We start from the raw sequence: 14,312 nt of genomic DNA, 5'->3' as shown, positions 1-14,312 counted from the left end.
GCACCAAACCCAAAGTACACAGCTGGCATTTACCACCACACAGTTAGAAACTACCACATCTACGTAGGCTACTTGGAGAGACACTGAGAATGAAAAATAAATATACACATTGTGCGTTCATGTCATGCTATAATACATAAGTCTTTTGCAGAATTTGTGTCATCACTTTGACTGAGAAAAACGAGAGACAGCGCCGTAAAAGTCGGGACAAAGTACAGGGTTCGCCAAGATAAACTTCGGGGTTTGTAACGAAGATAAAACAAATTAGAACAGCGTCGTAAAGCCAAAGTAGATGTTAGAAGATGTATTTATTTATGCCCCAAAATTTTATGTCGATAATGCCGCTTGGTCCGTTTCTCTGCGGATAAATCGTGAAAATTAAAAAATCGCCGCTGCCTAAATGGCTACACCTGTGTTTCAGCTTCTTTCGCCAGATTGCAGACGCCAGATGCATTCAGTTCCACTTGTTCAGATTTCAATGTCGTCTGCAATGCCGCGTTCGACCGTTTCGCCATCTGACGGAAAGGAGCTGAAACACAGGTATAGCCGAATAGGGAGCGACGGTTTTCTAATTTTCACGATTTATCCACAGAGGGACCGACCAAACGGCAGTATCGACATAAAATTTTGGGGCGTAAATACGTCTTCAAACGTCTACTTTGGCTTTCCGACACTGTTCTTATTTGTTTAATCTTTGTGACAAACCCCAAAGTTTATCTTGGCGAACCCTGTACATATGGCCTCAAAACACACAGCCCCAATGGAATGTACGACACTGGTAGTAGCTGGAAAACGCCCGTTTTCATACTACAGGGTCACGTATGGCTAAGGCTAAAATGCATACTAGAACAGCTCACAGACGACAGAATAACTTGTCAGGTGGCTACACACCCCGTGGCCACTTGACGCCACAAACTCAGACACGCAATGACAATCTGAATGAGAGAAAAAAATAAAACGGTCGAAATACATTGACAAGGGCGCGACTACTCCCTACGGCTGCGCTTGGTGTGTCGCGAGAGGTGAGGCCCCGTACGTTTCACTACCTGCACCTGCGACTGCGCGGTCAGCTGCAGTTGGATGGCTGAGGCGTTGAGTTTCTCTGACAGGAGCAGGTCCTTCAGTCCCGCCATCTTCTGACTGGTCAGCGTCACGGACACAACCTCCTGTGATAGGTTCCAGATAGAACGTCACAACGGGACTTTTCAAATGACAAAAAAAAAAAGAAATACCCAAACGTATTTAGGGCCGGAGGTCTCTGGAAAATATTTTTTTGCAAACTTTGGGAGGTAAAAATCGGGCATGCAGTTCGGGGGAATGTGGCCATGATATATCCGTACGATACGGGTAAAAGTTGAGTTCATTAAGCTCATTATGCGTACGAAGAATGAAAAAAGCAAATAGCTTCCAAACTAAGTAATAGTACTGTGCATTAAGAGGTCCGCGGTAATTCAAGCCTGCAAACAGCAGCTCAATCTAAACACTCGCTTACAAAAGGGTCATTCAACGTCAAATGATCCAAACGTGCTGGTCTACCATAAACGATATTTGTTTAAAAATTCAATATTTGTTTAAAAATTGTGCAGGTAGAGGACTTTGAGGGAACAGCAGTTTCCAAGATCTCTGTTCAAAGTATACCTCCTTCAATATTTCAAACTGCTCGAAAGGTTGCACTGAGTGAGGAAAGTGCGCCTTACATTTTTGCGATCAATTGGTATCTATAGCTTTTCAAGAGTGATTTTTATCTAACTGGAAAATGCGTACGTATGGGCTCCCTACATTGAATCCTCGCATCACTACAGGGAAGACAAGCCTGCAGGGAGTCATAGAGGGTCCAATCCTAACGCAAAGAGACCTTTATATGTGGGCCAGATAAAGTCTTAATATTGTGGCCCGATGGGTTTCGAAGGAGGGTGTTGCTCGTGAAAGGAGTATTCTGACCGACAGACACACACAAAGGTCACACTGTGCTGCTGCTGTCGTGCACCTAAGAATGGCTGGAACGAAGCGGTCTCTGAGGTCGGTGGATTGTGCGTTTCTGGTCAGTACGACCATTCGCTTTAGGACTAAGATCTGCGGGAACGGTGGTGGTCATATTAACGAGGGTTTCACTGTATGCGTTATAGGTCTTCAGCCACGACTCTATAAATGTCATTTGTGAAGATAAGCCCAACGCAATCACGAACCCCGCTAACGCGAATATCGCAAACCCAATCCAAGAAAATATCAAATTGACGCCTTTTTCTTAGCTATGTATATCAACGGGAAGACTTGGTCCCCTCAAAACCGCGAGGCTTCCTTGCCTTGTGAACGACGATTAAGCAGCATCCCAAGCAGCACAATGCACTTCAGTGCATTGTGCTGCTGTGGTGCATAGGGGTGGTTGGTATGTGTCTTATCAGCACTCTTTAGCTTCACGAGTCTGTTCAAGGCCTTCCACCTACCCGTCCACCCCTATTGCACTCGACTTTCAGTACATTAGGCTGCTTGGGATAGTTCATTTGTGTGCACCGTGCTGTGGTGAATCGTTCCTTCCTCTGGCAGAGAAATGCGTGAGAAATAAGTAAAGGTGTCCCTGACATACAAGCGAAAGGTCGGCGCGTAGTCGTGTGCGGCCCTGCAAATTGTTCCAATAAACGGCACGTTCATACGCTGGAATTATTGGGCATTTTCCCCCATTGAAATGCAGATGGCTTTGCCGGGGCATCAGTTCGAATTACGTAACAGGATTGCGTTGTATATATATTTCCAGTATGGATATAGTATAACTACTTTGCTTAATACAACGTTGTTACAAGTCTTCACGTGAGAAACGTCAACAAGGTGCGCACATTCCACTTTCGTTTCTGCATCAAAGTTCCTTTACGTTAGGCGAAATAATTACGCTTATTTTTGGTCCCAATTTCTTTTCAGAACTATCGTTCGCTTCTTGAAGATCGCCGTAAAGTATGCCACAGAGTCAAACCAAACCTTGAACCAAAAACCGTTATTTTTTGCCAGACCAGAAACGAACCGAAACTATTGGCGCCATCTCGGAGATAAACCGGAACTGAACTGTTAAAAAAAAAACAAATTTGGTTCAAATAATGGTTCACACCTACCCCAATTACTGGCAAAATGGGAGAAATTTGAAATTATGCTTCGTAGTGTGTGACTGATGTATGCCGCACTTCCAAGAAAAAATGAAGTGTGACATCACAAAGGACGACGTATAAATGACCAAATTGACCCTATGTGAGGATATTTAGTCCTTCTGGAGACTGAAGTATTTACTCACGTAATTTGCGCACTTTTTCTAAATAAAAAATAAAAAATCGAAAAAGTTGCGCGGAACCTTGTTTACGATATCCAAACAACGCAAAATTTTAGTATGCCGGACACATAGGCTTCCAGTAGAACCGATACTGACGTTATCACTGCATTGCTCAAAATAAGTACTCACATACTGTGGAGGCTGTCAGGAGGCAAAATTGCATACTTGTACAGTACGGCCTTCATACATCAAATTCACAAAGAGTGTTCCCTTTTTCACTCACAGGCGGTTGAGGTGCTGATTTTGAGCGGATGGTCTTTGCCATTGGTTGGTTCATGAGCCAGAGCATAACCGTTTAGACCAATCACTACATAAGTGAAAGTTACATGATATAGGGGCGCTAGCGCATATTGAAAGGATCAAAATTAGGTTCGCAATTTGCTACGAAAGCGGGGCTTTGGACTTACAATTAAAATATACGCGAATACTGGCCCTGTTCTCAACTCCCGAGACGAAGTTCTAATTACCAGTTAACTCTGATTGTGGGTTGAGGATAGTTTCTTGTCCTCCGCGTCAAAACAACCTCAAGGATCTCCTGCCCCGCTCCGTCACACAAAATTACGTTGAACAACAAAAATACATGTATCGCACCAATGAAGAAAAGTCCATATTATTGAACTGGTTCATGAACCGAACCGTTTGGAATTCACTGGTTTGAACCACTATAGCTGCCTTCCAGAGCTGAACCGCAAGCAATAGCATTTTCGGTTCAACTCCTTGCTTGTCACAAAGTTTAAAGACACTGGGCATTGTTTTGGCTGCGAGGTCTGGAAACTCTGGTATCCAGTTTCCAGCAGTTACAGCACAGGATGAGCTCACTAGTGAACGGAAGTACACAGCCCCACAGTCATGCGTTCTGGGTCGCGGGACAAAAAAAGCCCGTTCAGGGAGCAATCAAGTTTTACATGAATCACTGAATGTGAGATTCAGGCAGTAAATTTGGGTAAATCCAAAAACCTCAGACACTAAATATACGTTGCAAATGACAAGTGGTGCGCACCTTTTGCTTAGTGTCGGGTTGTTGCACCTTTTTAGGCTCAGAGAGAGGGAAAAAAGGCTCGGGGCTCGAGTGGCCGTTGGACTTGATGCCAAACAGGTCCGGCACGGAGGAGTCGTCTCCTTTTGGACTCTGCTCCCAACATACAGAGAACAAATTTATGGCGGTCTCCTTTTTAATCCAACACCAAACAAACAATCCGCAAGAGCTCTCTCTCTCTCTCTCTCTTGCAATCACTCAATTACACACTCCAATTAGGGCTCACTACACTTGGTAACTTTCAGAGGAACCCGTTTCTTTTTCGGGTAACTTTACCAAAGTAAATTATGCTAAGTTCCAAGTTACTTTAAATTCACTTTTCACTTGCGTACATGTATTTTCTTGCTTTCTCTCCAGCTCTTTCATGGCATGCTATGCCATAAAACGTGATACATTCAATCAAATACGGTATTCTATTCAGGAAGTGAGAACTGCTGCCATGGAAATGAAGCTGAACTATTGTGCTCCCAGAAGGGGTAAGACGCAAAGCGTTCGATTTGTTCGTCATAAACGAAAACAATGTAAGCGTGTTGCACTCCTCCACAGGCAACCCAAGGTCTAACTCAACTGCTCACGATGGGCTGCGCCTGCGTAGCGCTATTTTGTGTCCGAAGTAACTTGGAAGTAACTCATTCTTTTTTCTAAGTAACTCCGTAACTGCGAGTTACATTTCGGGCTGAAGAACTTGGTTATTAACTTAGTTACATTTTTCACACGGTAACTTAACTCGTAACGAGTTCTTTTCGACGGGTAACTTCTCGATCTATGCTTCGTGAGTCAACTGAGATGATGGGCAATACCACAGTGGTCGGTCTGTGGATTGCTTTTGCCCACCTGAAGGTTCTTTAACGTGCAATGAAATCTCAACACACGGAAGCCCGTATTTAACGTCCCTCATGAAAGACGATCTCTCGTCTAAGCAACTTGTACCCTGCCACCAACTTGCTGACGTCCTCGGCCGGGTTCGAACCCGCGATCTTGGGATCAGAAGGCGAACACCGAGGCCGGTGGAACCAATTTTCACCGAAGCTTTACTTACTGCTGTGGTTGAGTTCACCTTTCACTTGTGCATTGATGCAATTGTACACAATGCACCCCCAAAACACTGTTGATGGTGGGCACTGACATTGCGATAGTCCAACTTTGTATTGCAACGTTCAACTGCGGTATACACTGCCTGTCCTCAAATATCGTATTTTGAGTTAACAGTTGAGTGTTCACGTAAGTACAATAACTCATCTGAAATGTTTTCAGCTGTTGCAAGAAAATCTGGATGTTTAGGAACAATTGTATACCTTTAGAAATGGGTCCAAAATGTCCGAGTCAAAATGCGTTACGACTACAGGTTTTCCCGGTGATTTTAATCTAAGCGCCATCAAAACTAATCCACGTGCCATGCAAACTTTATGGGGCATGGATTGATTTAGCTGGAACTTGGATTAAAATCTCCGGGAAAACCTATAGTATTGGACATTTGACGGTGGTCAGTCGAGTCAAACTGGTGATAATTCTCGGATTCCAAAACATTGATTTGCAAGTGTTGAATGACCTCACTAGGTCCAGGAGTTTCTAGGGAAAAAAAAAAGCTGTTCTGCAACTATTAAGTAAGTAGTATATTCATTCAAATGTAGGTCCATTGTGCAGTTTGAGTTTTATGTTGTTTTTTTTCAAAATCGGGATTAAAAATCGTGCTTTCTTCCAGGAGCTGTAAGACAGGGCCAAATCATGCTCCACTGGTATGAATCAGATGGAAAAGAAAATTTTTTTGGTGGGAAATAAATAAAGTGTTATGTCAGACAAATGGCTGTGCTGATTGCCTGTGCTGATTGTGCTGTGATTGTGCTGTGATTGTGCTGATTGTGCAGCGCCTGTATTAGTGACCAACTTTGCGCTTTATTAAGTTCATTTTCGGGGGTTTTCGGTATTACCCTAAGTAACGACGACACAAATTGGAGGAAAAAAACGGGATTCACCAGGTTTAAGTTTCATAATGGTCAAGATTGGCCTCAGAAAGCAGGCAGTGAAGCATGCAAGAGAAGTCAAATTATCCAATGCATTCAAATCCGTGGAAATGTTCTGAAGGAGCAGAAAACGGTCAAATTAGTGTGAGACAATAAAGCGAACAAAGCGGAAAAACACACCTGAGGATCAATGGTAAAGGGTTGCCCTCCGCAAAGAAGATAACCCGGGTTGAGGATGTTGTCTGCACACGCGGCAGCCAATGCTGCAATGTCGGGCCGCGGAGGGGCTCCACTTTGTCCCAGCTGGGACTCCAGGCTGCGGAGGAAGTCCTCTTTCGCTGCCACATTCGCGTCTTGGAAAGCCTGACAAAATAATACTATCCATAAGCACTTTAAAAGTATGTGCTCTAACCACCAATTGTGTCAACTATGATGCAACGGAAACCCCCCAAGCTGCCATACCACACTACCAACCTTTCCAAACCGCACTCTCTTAATGAGCTGGACTTTCGCCCCTCTATCAAAATTGATTGGTCCAAATCCAGCCCACCAACGCTCCGCCCTCAAAGCTCTTTAGACATGTTTCAATCCTTATTGTGAAGGGGGCTCGTTATTTCACCACAAGCATTCATCATCTCAAAATAAAATTGTTGTTACTAAAACGGTGGCAACCAGATATTCGTTTCACATTCAAAATTTTGAATATTTGCACAGCTCTAGGTGCACTGATGGGCTTACCACATCAATAACCAACCGATGTACGTACATTAAGCATAATTAGAGCCTGAAGTTTTAGGGTTTGACCCGATTCATCCCCGAATTTGCACCCCGAATTAAAGGTTGCCTCTTTAGGGTGAAGCCCGATTTTTACCCAGCAAATTGCCCTCACTGAATTGTCTGTAGAAAATGCACACTAGCTTGTATAGCAGGAAACACAAATTACATCACTGTTTGTAACAAACCAGTGCAGTTCGTTAGAGTAATAGAGCCCGATTTCTCCCTAAATTTAACATATTGGAAGCTTTTCGACCCGAATTCACATGAATTTAGAGCACATTTTTATTCCCTCAATTTTGACCTCCCGAATTTGGAAAAAAATATTTCCGGAAAGCTTCAGGCTCTAAGCATAATGTATCTGCCCAATGCAGCTGTGTGTAATTGCGATGGTGTGCAGTGTGTTGAGATTTTGGCACACGTTAAGGGACTCTCAGGTGGCCAACATTAATCCAACAACTGTGGAGTCTCTCATGATCATAGCTGTCTCGCACAGTTGTCCAAATTATTAAACGTGTATAATTGTAATTAATTGTGTCCACATTTCGTTATTTACGTAGCGGCAACTTTCGTGTAAATGCCTTCCTGTGAACCTTGTGCTTGATGGCGTCTTTGCACATATCTATCAGGCTCCCGTATGTGCAAAAATGTATGTGCGTACAGGGGGGTCGGAGCCCCTCGTGGCAAGGGCCTTAAGGGGAAGTCGCTTCTGCGCAAGACAATAGAGAACGTTTGTTTGCACAGCGATCGTCAAAACAGAAGTACTGGCGTGTTCTCCTTGCTTTGCCCTTGTCAACGACATATTTTGCAGAATTCCGGGATTATCCGTCGATTTGTATTCAGCCCAAATTCGCAAATATTTTAGTGTGAGACACACTATCGAGATGGCAGCACGTGTTCGAGACGCACCAAACTTTAATTTTTTTAAAAAATCAATGGCTCAACCTTGTCCTCTAAAAAATATGCCACCAACTACAGAAAAATAAGAGAGTTCCAGTACCAATCTTATGATGATAGTTTAGAGCGTTCACATGTCCTACGCGAACGAAAATCGCCCATAGACTTCTGAAGAAGTGATTCCCCCTTAACCTAACTTAAGCCAACATAACCTAATCCACAGGAGCTATTGATGGGCTTATTAGAAACGACTCCTTGCAATCCGATGAGTGCATATGGGAAGGCGCATCCTTGATTAGCTTGAGGTGAAAAAGAAATTGGCATTTGAGCAGCACAAGCTGAAATATTGGTTGACTGTTCCAATAAGTGCGATAAGACAAATAGAAGAAAGTATATAAGCTGATAGTAAGCCAGCGCAGCGTGTTTTAACTTGCTCTCGTCAAAAGCACTAAAAAGGCTCTGCCAAGTGTTGACAGCAGACAAAGACTGCACACCAGGGAACTCTTTCTTTATCGCCGCAAAAATGGCCATTTTTGGATGGTTTGACAATACTTTTGTGGCTGACACTTCAAAATATGTTGCTATATAGGAAAATGTAGCCAAATCAATGCCCTATCGAAGGATGTAAGTTTCACAAACAAAGCTGCCCATGTATTTCCAAAATTAATTTTGGGACACACAACAATTGGTGCAAGCTGTAGAAACCTCATCAAGATACGCCTGTATATTGAACAAAGTGTCAATCTATAACTTCCAAAATATACAAAATGTGGCAACCTTCCTCAGAAAAAGTATCTTCAAATATCAACGCTCCACATCAAGAGGTTCACGAATTGTGGAAAATAGCATCAACACCCATGTTGTTCATGTAACAGAGTGACAGAGTTCATTGAAGGCCTACAACAGAAATTAACATCATAATCTCTGCAGAAAACTTTAGTTTCATATTCAGCTTTCCTGCTTTGTACCACATGTTGCTACTTCACCGCTTTTCTATTCTTGGGCATCGGATGGCTGAATAGCAGCTTGGCAAATATAGTGCCCAGAAAATGACCTTTGGGTGGCGGACAAGAATAACAAATGATACTGCATAGAAATGCCAATAACGACCAACCGCAAAACCAACCAAATTGGGTGCTTCAAATGATACCGATGATAGTGCCAATACCAACCAACGGACGTGTGCCATAGTACAATTTTTACCTTTTTATTAGGCATCATATTACGTATTCGAATTGATATTTGAGGTTTTGCGTATTCACACAGCTCTGGTGGCATCCTACGGCAAAACCTAGAAAAATCCCAAGGATCACTGTTGTCAGCAGCTAAGAGGATAATCGCTGAGACATCACAGCTGGCATCCATAAGTAATCACCACTTATGTGAATAGAAAGTGAAACGCACCAAGCTTTTATGAGTAAGATGACAACTCTTCTTGGGAGTGTCCTCTGCTCTACCTTCTTCCTCATCCTCACTAGTGAGCACTGTAGCAGACGCACGGACCGAGGCTGGAAATTTTGCAATGGTATGCACTAGGGGTCGGGCCCAACCAATGTGCAGCACGGGGGTTGCCGACCCTGGAATGAAAAATTTATGCCTAGGGTTTTACACGTTGATCATACGGTGGCAAGAAGGTCACGAGACATTTTCTACTGAACTTTGTCTGGCATAATCACACTGCGTGCATTGCTGATACTCTCAGAATAGCACAGTCAATTGTAACAGGATAGACATGGCAAGAAAACATACACACAGCGGTCGGCGAGGCCATCAAGACAACATGTGCAGCGGTGCTTAGGAACTTTGAGTGCGCTGCTCGTTTAATGCTATGCCCGCTCGTCTCAGTAAAATACTGTAAATGTTATTTACAGCTTCACTGCTGTCTTAGATAGCGACGCTTTCATCGCAAAAGCGGATCCCAAACATGAGATAAGACGTAAAGGCGAAATGTGTGGAACAGAAGACATACCCTCTTCCCAAGCACAAAGTCCGTCATAAAAACGCAAGAGGTGCGCGAAGCAATGGGCATCGCGGAGTAACGTTCCGTCTCCTGCGCTGCTCAGCTTTACCACTTGAGGTATCAAGTCATTGGCAATTTCCATGAATTCCTTGTAGATTTCCTCATCCTCTCGGCCGTAATTGAATCTGAGAGAGTCAATGCCACCAATGTCATAAATTAATAATTTACAAACGATTTAATTAATTAAATAATTTAATTTAATTTTTAAATTAATTAATTTAATATTTTGTTTAATTATGAGTATTAATTAATTACTTAATGATGATGATGATGTAGATGATGTCTTGAAAGGAAGAGTGTCATGCAGTATTTTCTTTAGTTATGAGTATTAATTAATTAATTAACATCGTTAAGTTACATTGTTAATTAATTAATTAATTCATACTCATAACTAAACAAAATACTGCATGACACTCTTCCTTTCAAGGCATCATCATCATCATCATCAAGGAAAACAGATTTGTTGTGGAACGCATCCATGACGACTCATTCCAATACAGAAAGCAAATCTTATCTTATGATATTACACTGTTCTTTGCAAGCCACTCAACTTTGACGTTACTTTGCGTACTTACTTGCGTATGACATCCGCTGCATCTGCCCACGCCTTGAGGGCTTCGGGCAGGTACCCAGAGCGGTACAGAAAGCTGCCCAAGTACGTGTACGGATAGACGTGCATGTTGCAGTAATAAGTGCGAGCCGCGTGGATCGCTTCGGCAAACAAGTCCTTTGGGGGGGGACGCCCTGGGGTTGGGAACAGACCCTCCAGTTCCCCCAGGTTCCCCAAGGCCATGGGGTAATTGCGCAGGTGACCTTTGTCATACAGGAGCCACAGGAGTTGCTGAAACGTAGCATATTTTATTTGTAACAAACGTAACTAAATTATTAATTAATTAAATTAATAAATTAATAATTTAATTAATTAATTTAATTCATATTTAAATTAAAAACGTAATTAAATATAAATATATGTGTTTCACCCACCTGCTGTAAGCAAATAAGTTGGTTGCTATCCGTAGTCGGGGCAATGGAAGGGTTGATGGCGGACACGAGCGCGGCCACCTCCGTAGGACGGCTGCACTGGACCGCGTTCCCGTTGAGGTAGAGCCAACTCTTCTCGCATGGTATGGGTTCACCACGCCTGTCTTCGTTGCCCTTGCCTGATACACATTTCAAACTTATTTAGGATGATTGTCAGTGCCACTGAAACCTCGTGACACTACAGGTTTTCCTGGCGATTTTAATCCAAGTGCCAGTTAAATTAATCCGTGCCCCATAAAGTTTGCATGGCACACGGATTAATTTCGATGGCGCTTGGATTAAAATCGGCGGAAAAACCTGTAGGGTCCAGGTGATGTTGAGCAACCTCATTGGTGCGTTTGGGGTAAGGAGTGCAAATGCACATCGAGGACGCCTACCCAAGGATACAAGGGCTTGAGCAGCCGAAAACAAAAAATTTTTGGAGGAGGAGACTCACCCCTTTAAAGGAGCACGTACCGTAATTTCACGCGTATTAGCCGCGGCTTATGCGCGATTTTTTTTGCTTATGCAGAAGGAACCAAAGAAAAGAAGCAAAAGAGAAAGGAGGAAGAAGCAAAAGAAGGAACCGAAGGTTTATGCAAAACGCATTTCCAGAGGATCCCCGAATGGACCTTCCTAAATTTTTTTACTTTCTTTTGTTCTCTCTTGCCCTGCAGATTTGTAAATCCCATTTGCTGTAAAAGTAAGTTTTCCACCATAGAGAGCTAGGGGCTTTAACGATTACAGTTGTCCCTCCTCTCCCATAAGTAAGTATGAGTAAGTACGTAAGTAAGGGAGTTATGCAATACCACACCAGGCTGCTCTACAAGAGACAGATGGTAAATTAGTTTCCACAGTAATGACAAAAAATATTTTGCGTGGTGGCTCCTTTAAGGGGTTATCTGAGCTAAACGTAAAAGAGTGCGGACGTACGATTGCAGATGCCGATGAGGCGTCACTTGCTTACAACCGCGAGTGGTCTCACGTCCGTAACTGAGGCGGGTTTATATCTTGCACATAATTTTTTTTTTTTTTTCCTCAGCACAGTAATGCACTTTAGGGCATCACAAAGTTATGGAATAAAAAAACGCAACTAGAAATTGTTGACAGCATGCGTGGTAGAAACGAGAAAGAAATAACCATCGAAACATCTAACTTCACAATTCAACTTAACGATGCTCTTAACAGTCTTTGTTATTTTTGATTCACGATTCAACTCGGAGATTCACTCTCGTAATATTCGGTTTTTGTTTTCAGCTCTTTTTTGTTACCGAAAATTCTGTCTGGCTACTAAAGGATGTGCGCAACGAGGTAATGCATTAAGCTGACCTGTCGGTCAATAAATTTTTTCCTAATCGTTTGTGTCGATAGACATTGCCACTTTCATTAAAAAGACATCTCACCATGCCAGGTGACCTCAGCAGTTTCACAGCCATCTTCTCCAAAAGTCACCCAAGCATGATCCTCAGAGAGAGCAAGATGGACATCATGAAAACCCAAGACCTGGCAGGCAGCAACCACAGCAAACGCCACACCAAAGCAATCTAACTTGTTCCCTGAAAATTAAAGCAACCTAGTGTTCACTCCTGTTCAGTGTTCTATTTCTTTCTGGCCAAAAGTTTTCAGAGTAGCACACAACTGTGCATGAATTTACAATTTTTTCCAGTGTTCGCTACGTCTTGTCGAAGATGACAGTAAATTGTGGCACTATGTAATGGCGTGTTGTAAATGACACAGAGATTATCCTACGAGAACCTAACTTTGTTAGATTTTTCTTGAGTATGTTACTGCGTCTCTTGCATACATATCACGATATTATATCGGATTCTGAAACAAGCAAAATACATGGTTCCGCGGCAAACACCACCACCATCTTCGTTGCGAATGAGGAAAATTGAATAGCCCCAAAATAACAACAGCACAACATCGCGACATATCTTGACCAACAGCTGCCGACATGCACCACACTGCGTCGAAACAGAAACCGACTCTTGCTTAGAAACGTCCATTTCTGCTCCATGATAAAACTGCCCCATAAATTTTGCGGTCATACTGCGCAATTTGCGCATACGGCAGACAATCAGACGTCACTGGAGTAACTTATAACGAAAAAGATCCAACACTATTTGCGGGTTATAGTTTTGATGCAGAAACCGGGCACTTTGCCAAGCGCTCACCGGTAAGGTAGCTAAACAGTGACTGAAGATGAGGCCGGTCTTTGTAATAACTTCTTGTCAACGACGACCAAATAACATCGGACACTCGCTTCACCAGCTCTCTGGATCCGGTTGGTCCAGCATTTTCCAGCAGGGTTAAGTCGATGGAACCCTTTATTTGACAAACAAACTTGACGTACAGCGCTTCTATGGGACCGAACCCAACTTCGGGGAAGCTGCACTTGATGTCACTTAAATCGTCGACATTGTGGCTACGGTGAGATGTCATTGAGTTTTCGATGTTCCCTGTGACGATAGAAAGGAGTGCCAGGTCTGGTTCGTCGTTGTTTTCCAGCTGGCTTCGGAAAAATTCGACGACATCGTCGATTTTCCGCAGTGGAAAATGACGTTTCACGTTCACTCCAAGCGCCATGTTCTCGTTCCGCCGCGCACTTTGCTGCACAGTGTTGCTGGATGATCTTCTGTTCGTAGTTCCCGCGAACATGACAACCGATGAAAGATGGAAGTATGTGTTTGTCCTTTCTATGATGTTCCAGCCTCAGAACATCAGTTCTCTCATGACAACCGATGCATAATGCAAAACCCCGAGACTACCCAGTGGACAACCCTGAGACATCCCAGAAATGTCACAGACGTCTCGTACGTCACATTGATGTTGCATGGATATCACAATGTGACGTTATAGGTACTCATAGCTTGTACATCCCTGCGACATCCCATGGACATGGATCACAGGATATGTCACAGTAAGAAGAATGACTCAATTTTAAGGAAATAAGTTCAATAAATTTGATTCAATTGATTTTTTGAATAATTCTGTGTAGGTATATGGCGTATGTAATGGGAGTAATACAAGTAAGCAATGCAAATAAGTAATATGTATGGTTTACATGTGCAACATCTTTGGGTATAGAATAATGGGACTAAATATGCATGAAATAATAACAAGCGAAAAATTTAACTTGTAAGAGCATGAAGTATGGGGAATTAGTAAGAACATTAGATATTTATGTCATTCACGTGCTGCTATATGTGCAAAATATTTACGTAAACACTTCAAACAAACGAGGTGAGCTGTCGGCATTACAGCTGCATTCAGCCGATAATCACGAAT

General features: G+C 42.9%; 1 protein-coding gene across 2 annotated transcripts; it reads right to left on the bottom strand.

The window, feature by feature from the left end:
- Window positions 1–681: 681 nt before the first annotated feature.
- LOC135401573 (menin-like) lies at window positions 682–13,644 on the bottom strand. 2 transcript variants are annotated; one of them, XM_064634047.1, is made up of 10 exons: window positions 13,199–13,644; window positions 12,425–12,577; window positions 10,986–11,161; window positions 10,577–10,842; window positions 9,951–10,126; window positions 9,386–9,558; window positions 6,491–6,673; window positions 6,323–6,425; window positions 4,314–4,442; window positions 1,052–1,166 (listed from the first exon to the last, which is right to left on the bottom strand). In XM_064634047.1, exons 1-9 carry the CDS (start codon window positions 13,608–13,610, stop codon window positions 4,351–4,353), a joined length of 1,734 nt encoding a protein of 577 aa, XP_064490117.1. In that variant the 5' UTR covers window positions 13,611–13,644; the 3' UTR covers window positions 1,052–1,166; window positions 4,314–4,350. The 2 variants fall into 2 exon arrangements, with proteins under 2 accessions (XP_064490116.1, XP_064490117.1); XM_064634046.1 differs by lacking the exon at window positions 6,323–6,425 and having other exon boundaries at window positions 682–1,166.
- Window positions 13,645–14,312: the final 668 nt, after the last annotated feature.

This window comes from Ornithodoros turicata, chromosome 7, assembly GCF_037126465.1.
Source record: "Ornithodoros turicata isolate Travis chromosome 7, ASM3712646v1, whole genome shotgun sequence".
Lineage (NCBI taxonomy): Eukaryota > Metazoa > Arthropoda > Arachnida > Ixodida > Argasidae > Ornithodoros > Ornithodoros turicata.
Note: the sequence above shows the minus strand (reverse complement) of the source record. Positions and strands in the feature narration are given on the sequence as shown.

Coding starts and splice junctions, on each gene's coding strand:
- LOC135401573 (XM_064634046.1), bottom strand. CDS start 13,610: ATGGCGCTTGGAGTGAACGTGAAACGTCATTTTCCACTGCGGAAAATC. Junction 12,578..13,198: donor ACTGTTTAGCTACCTTACCG/GTGAGCGCTTGG, acceptor TTTAATTTTCAG/GGAACAAGTTAGATTGCTTT. Junction 6,674..9,385: donor ATCTTACTCATAAAAGCTTG/GTGCGTTTCACT, acceptor TTATTTTGTCAG/GCTTTCCAAGACGCGAATGT.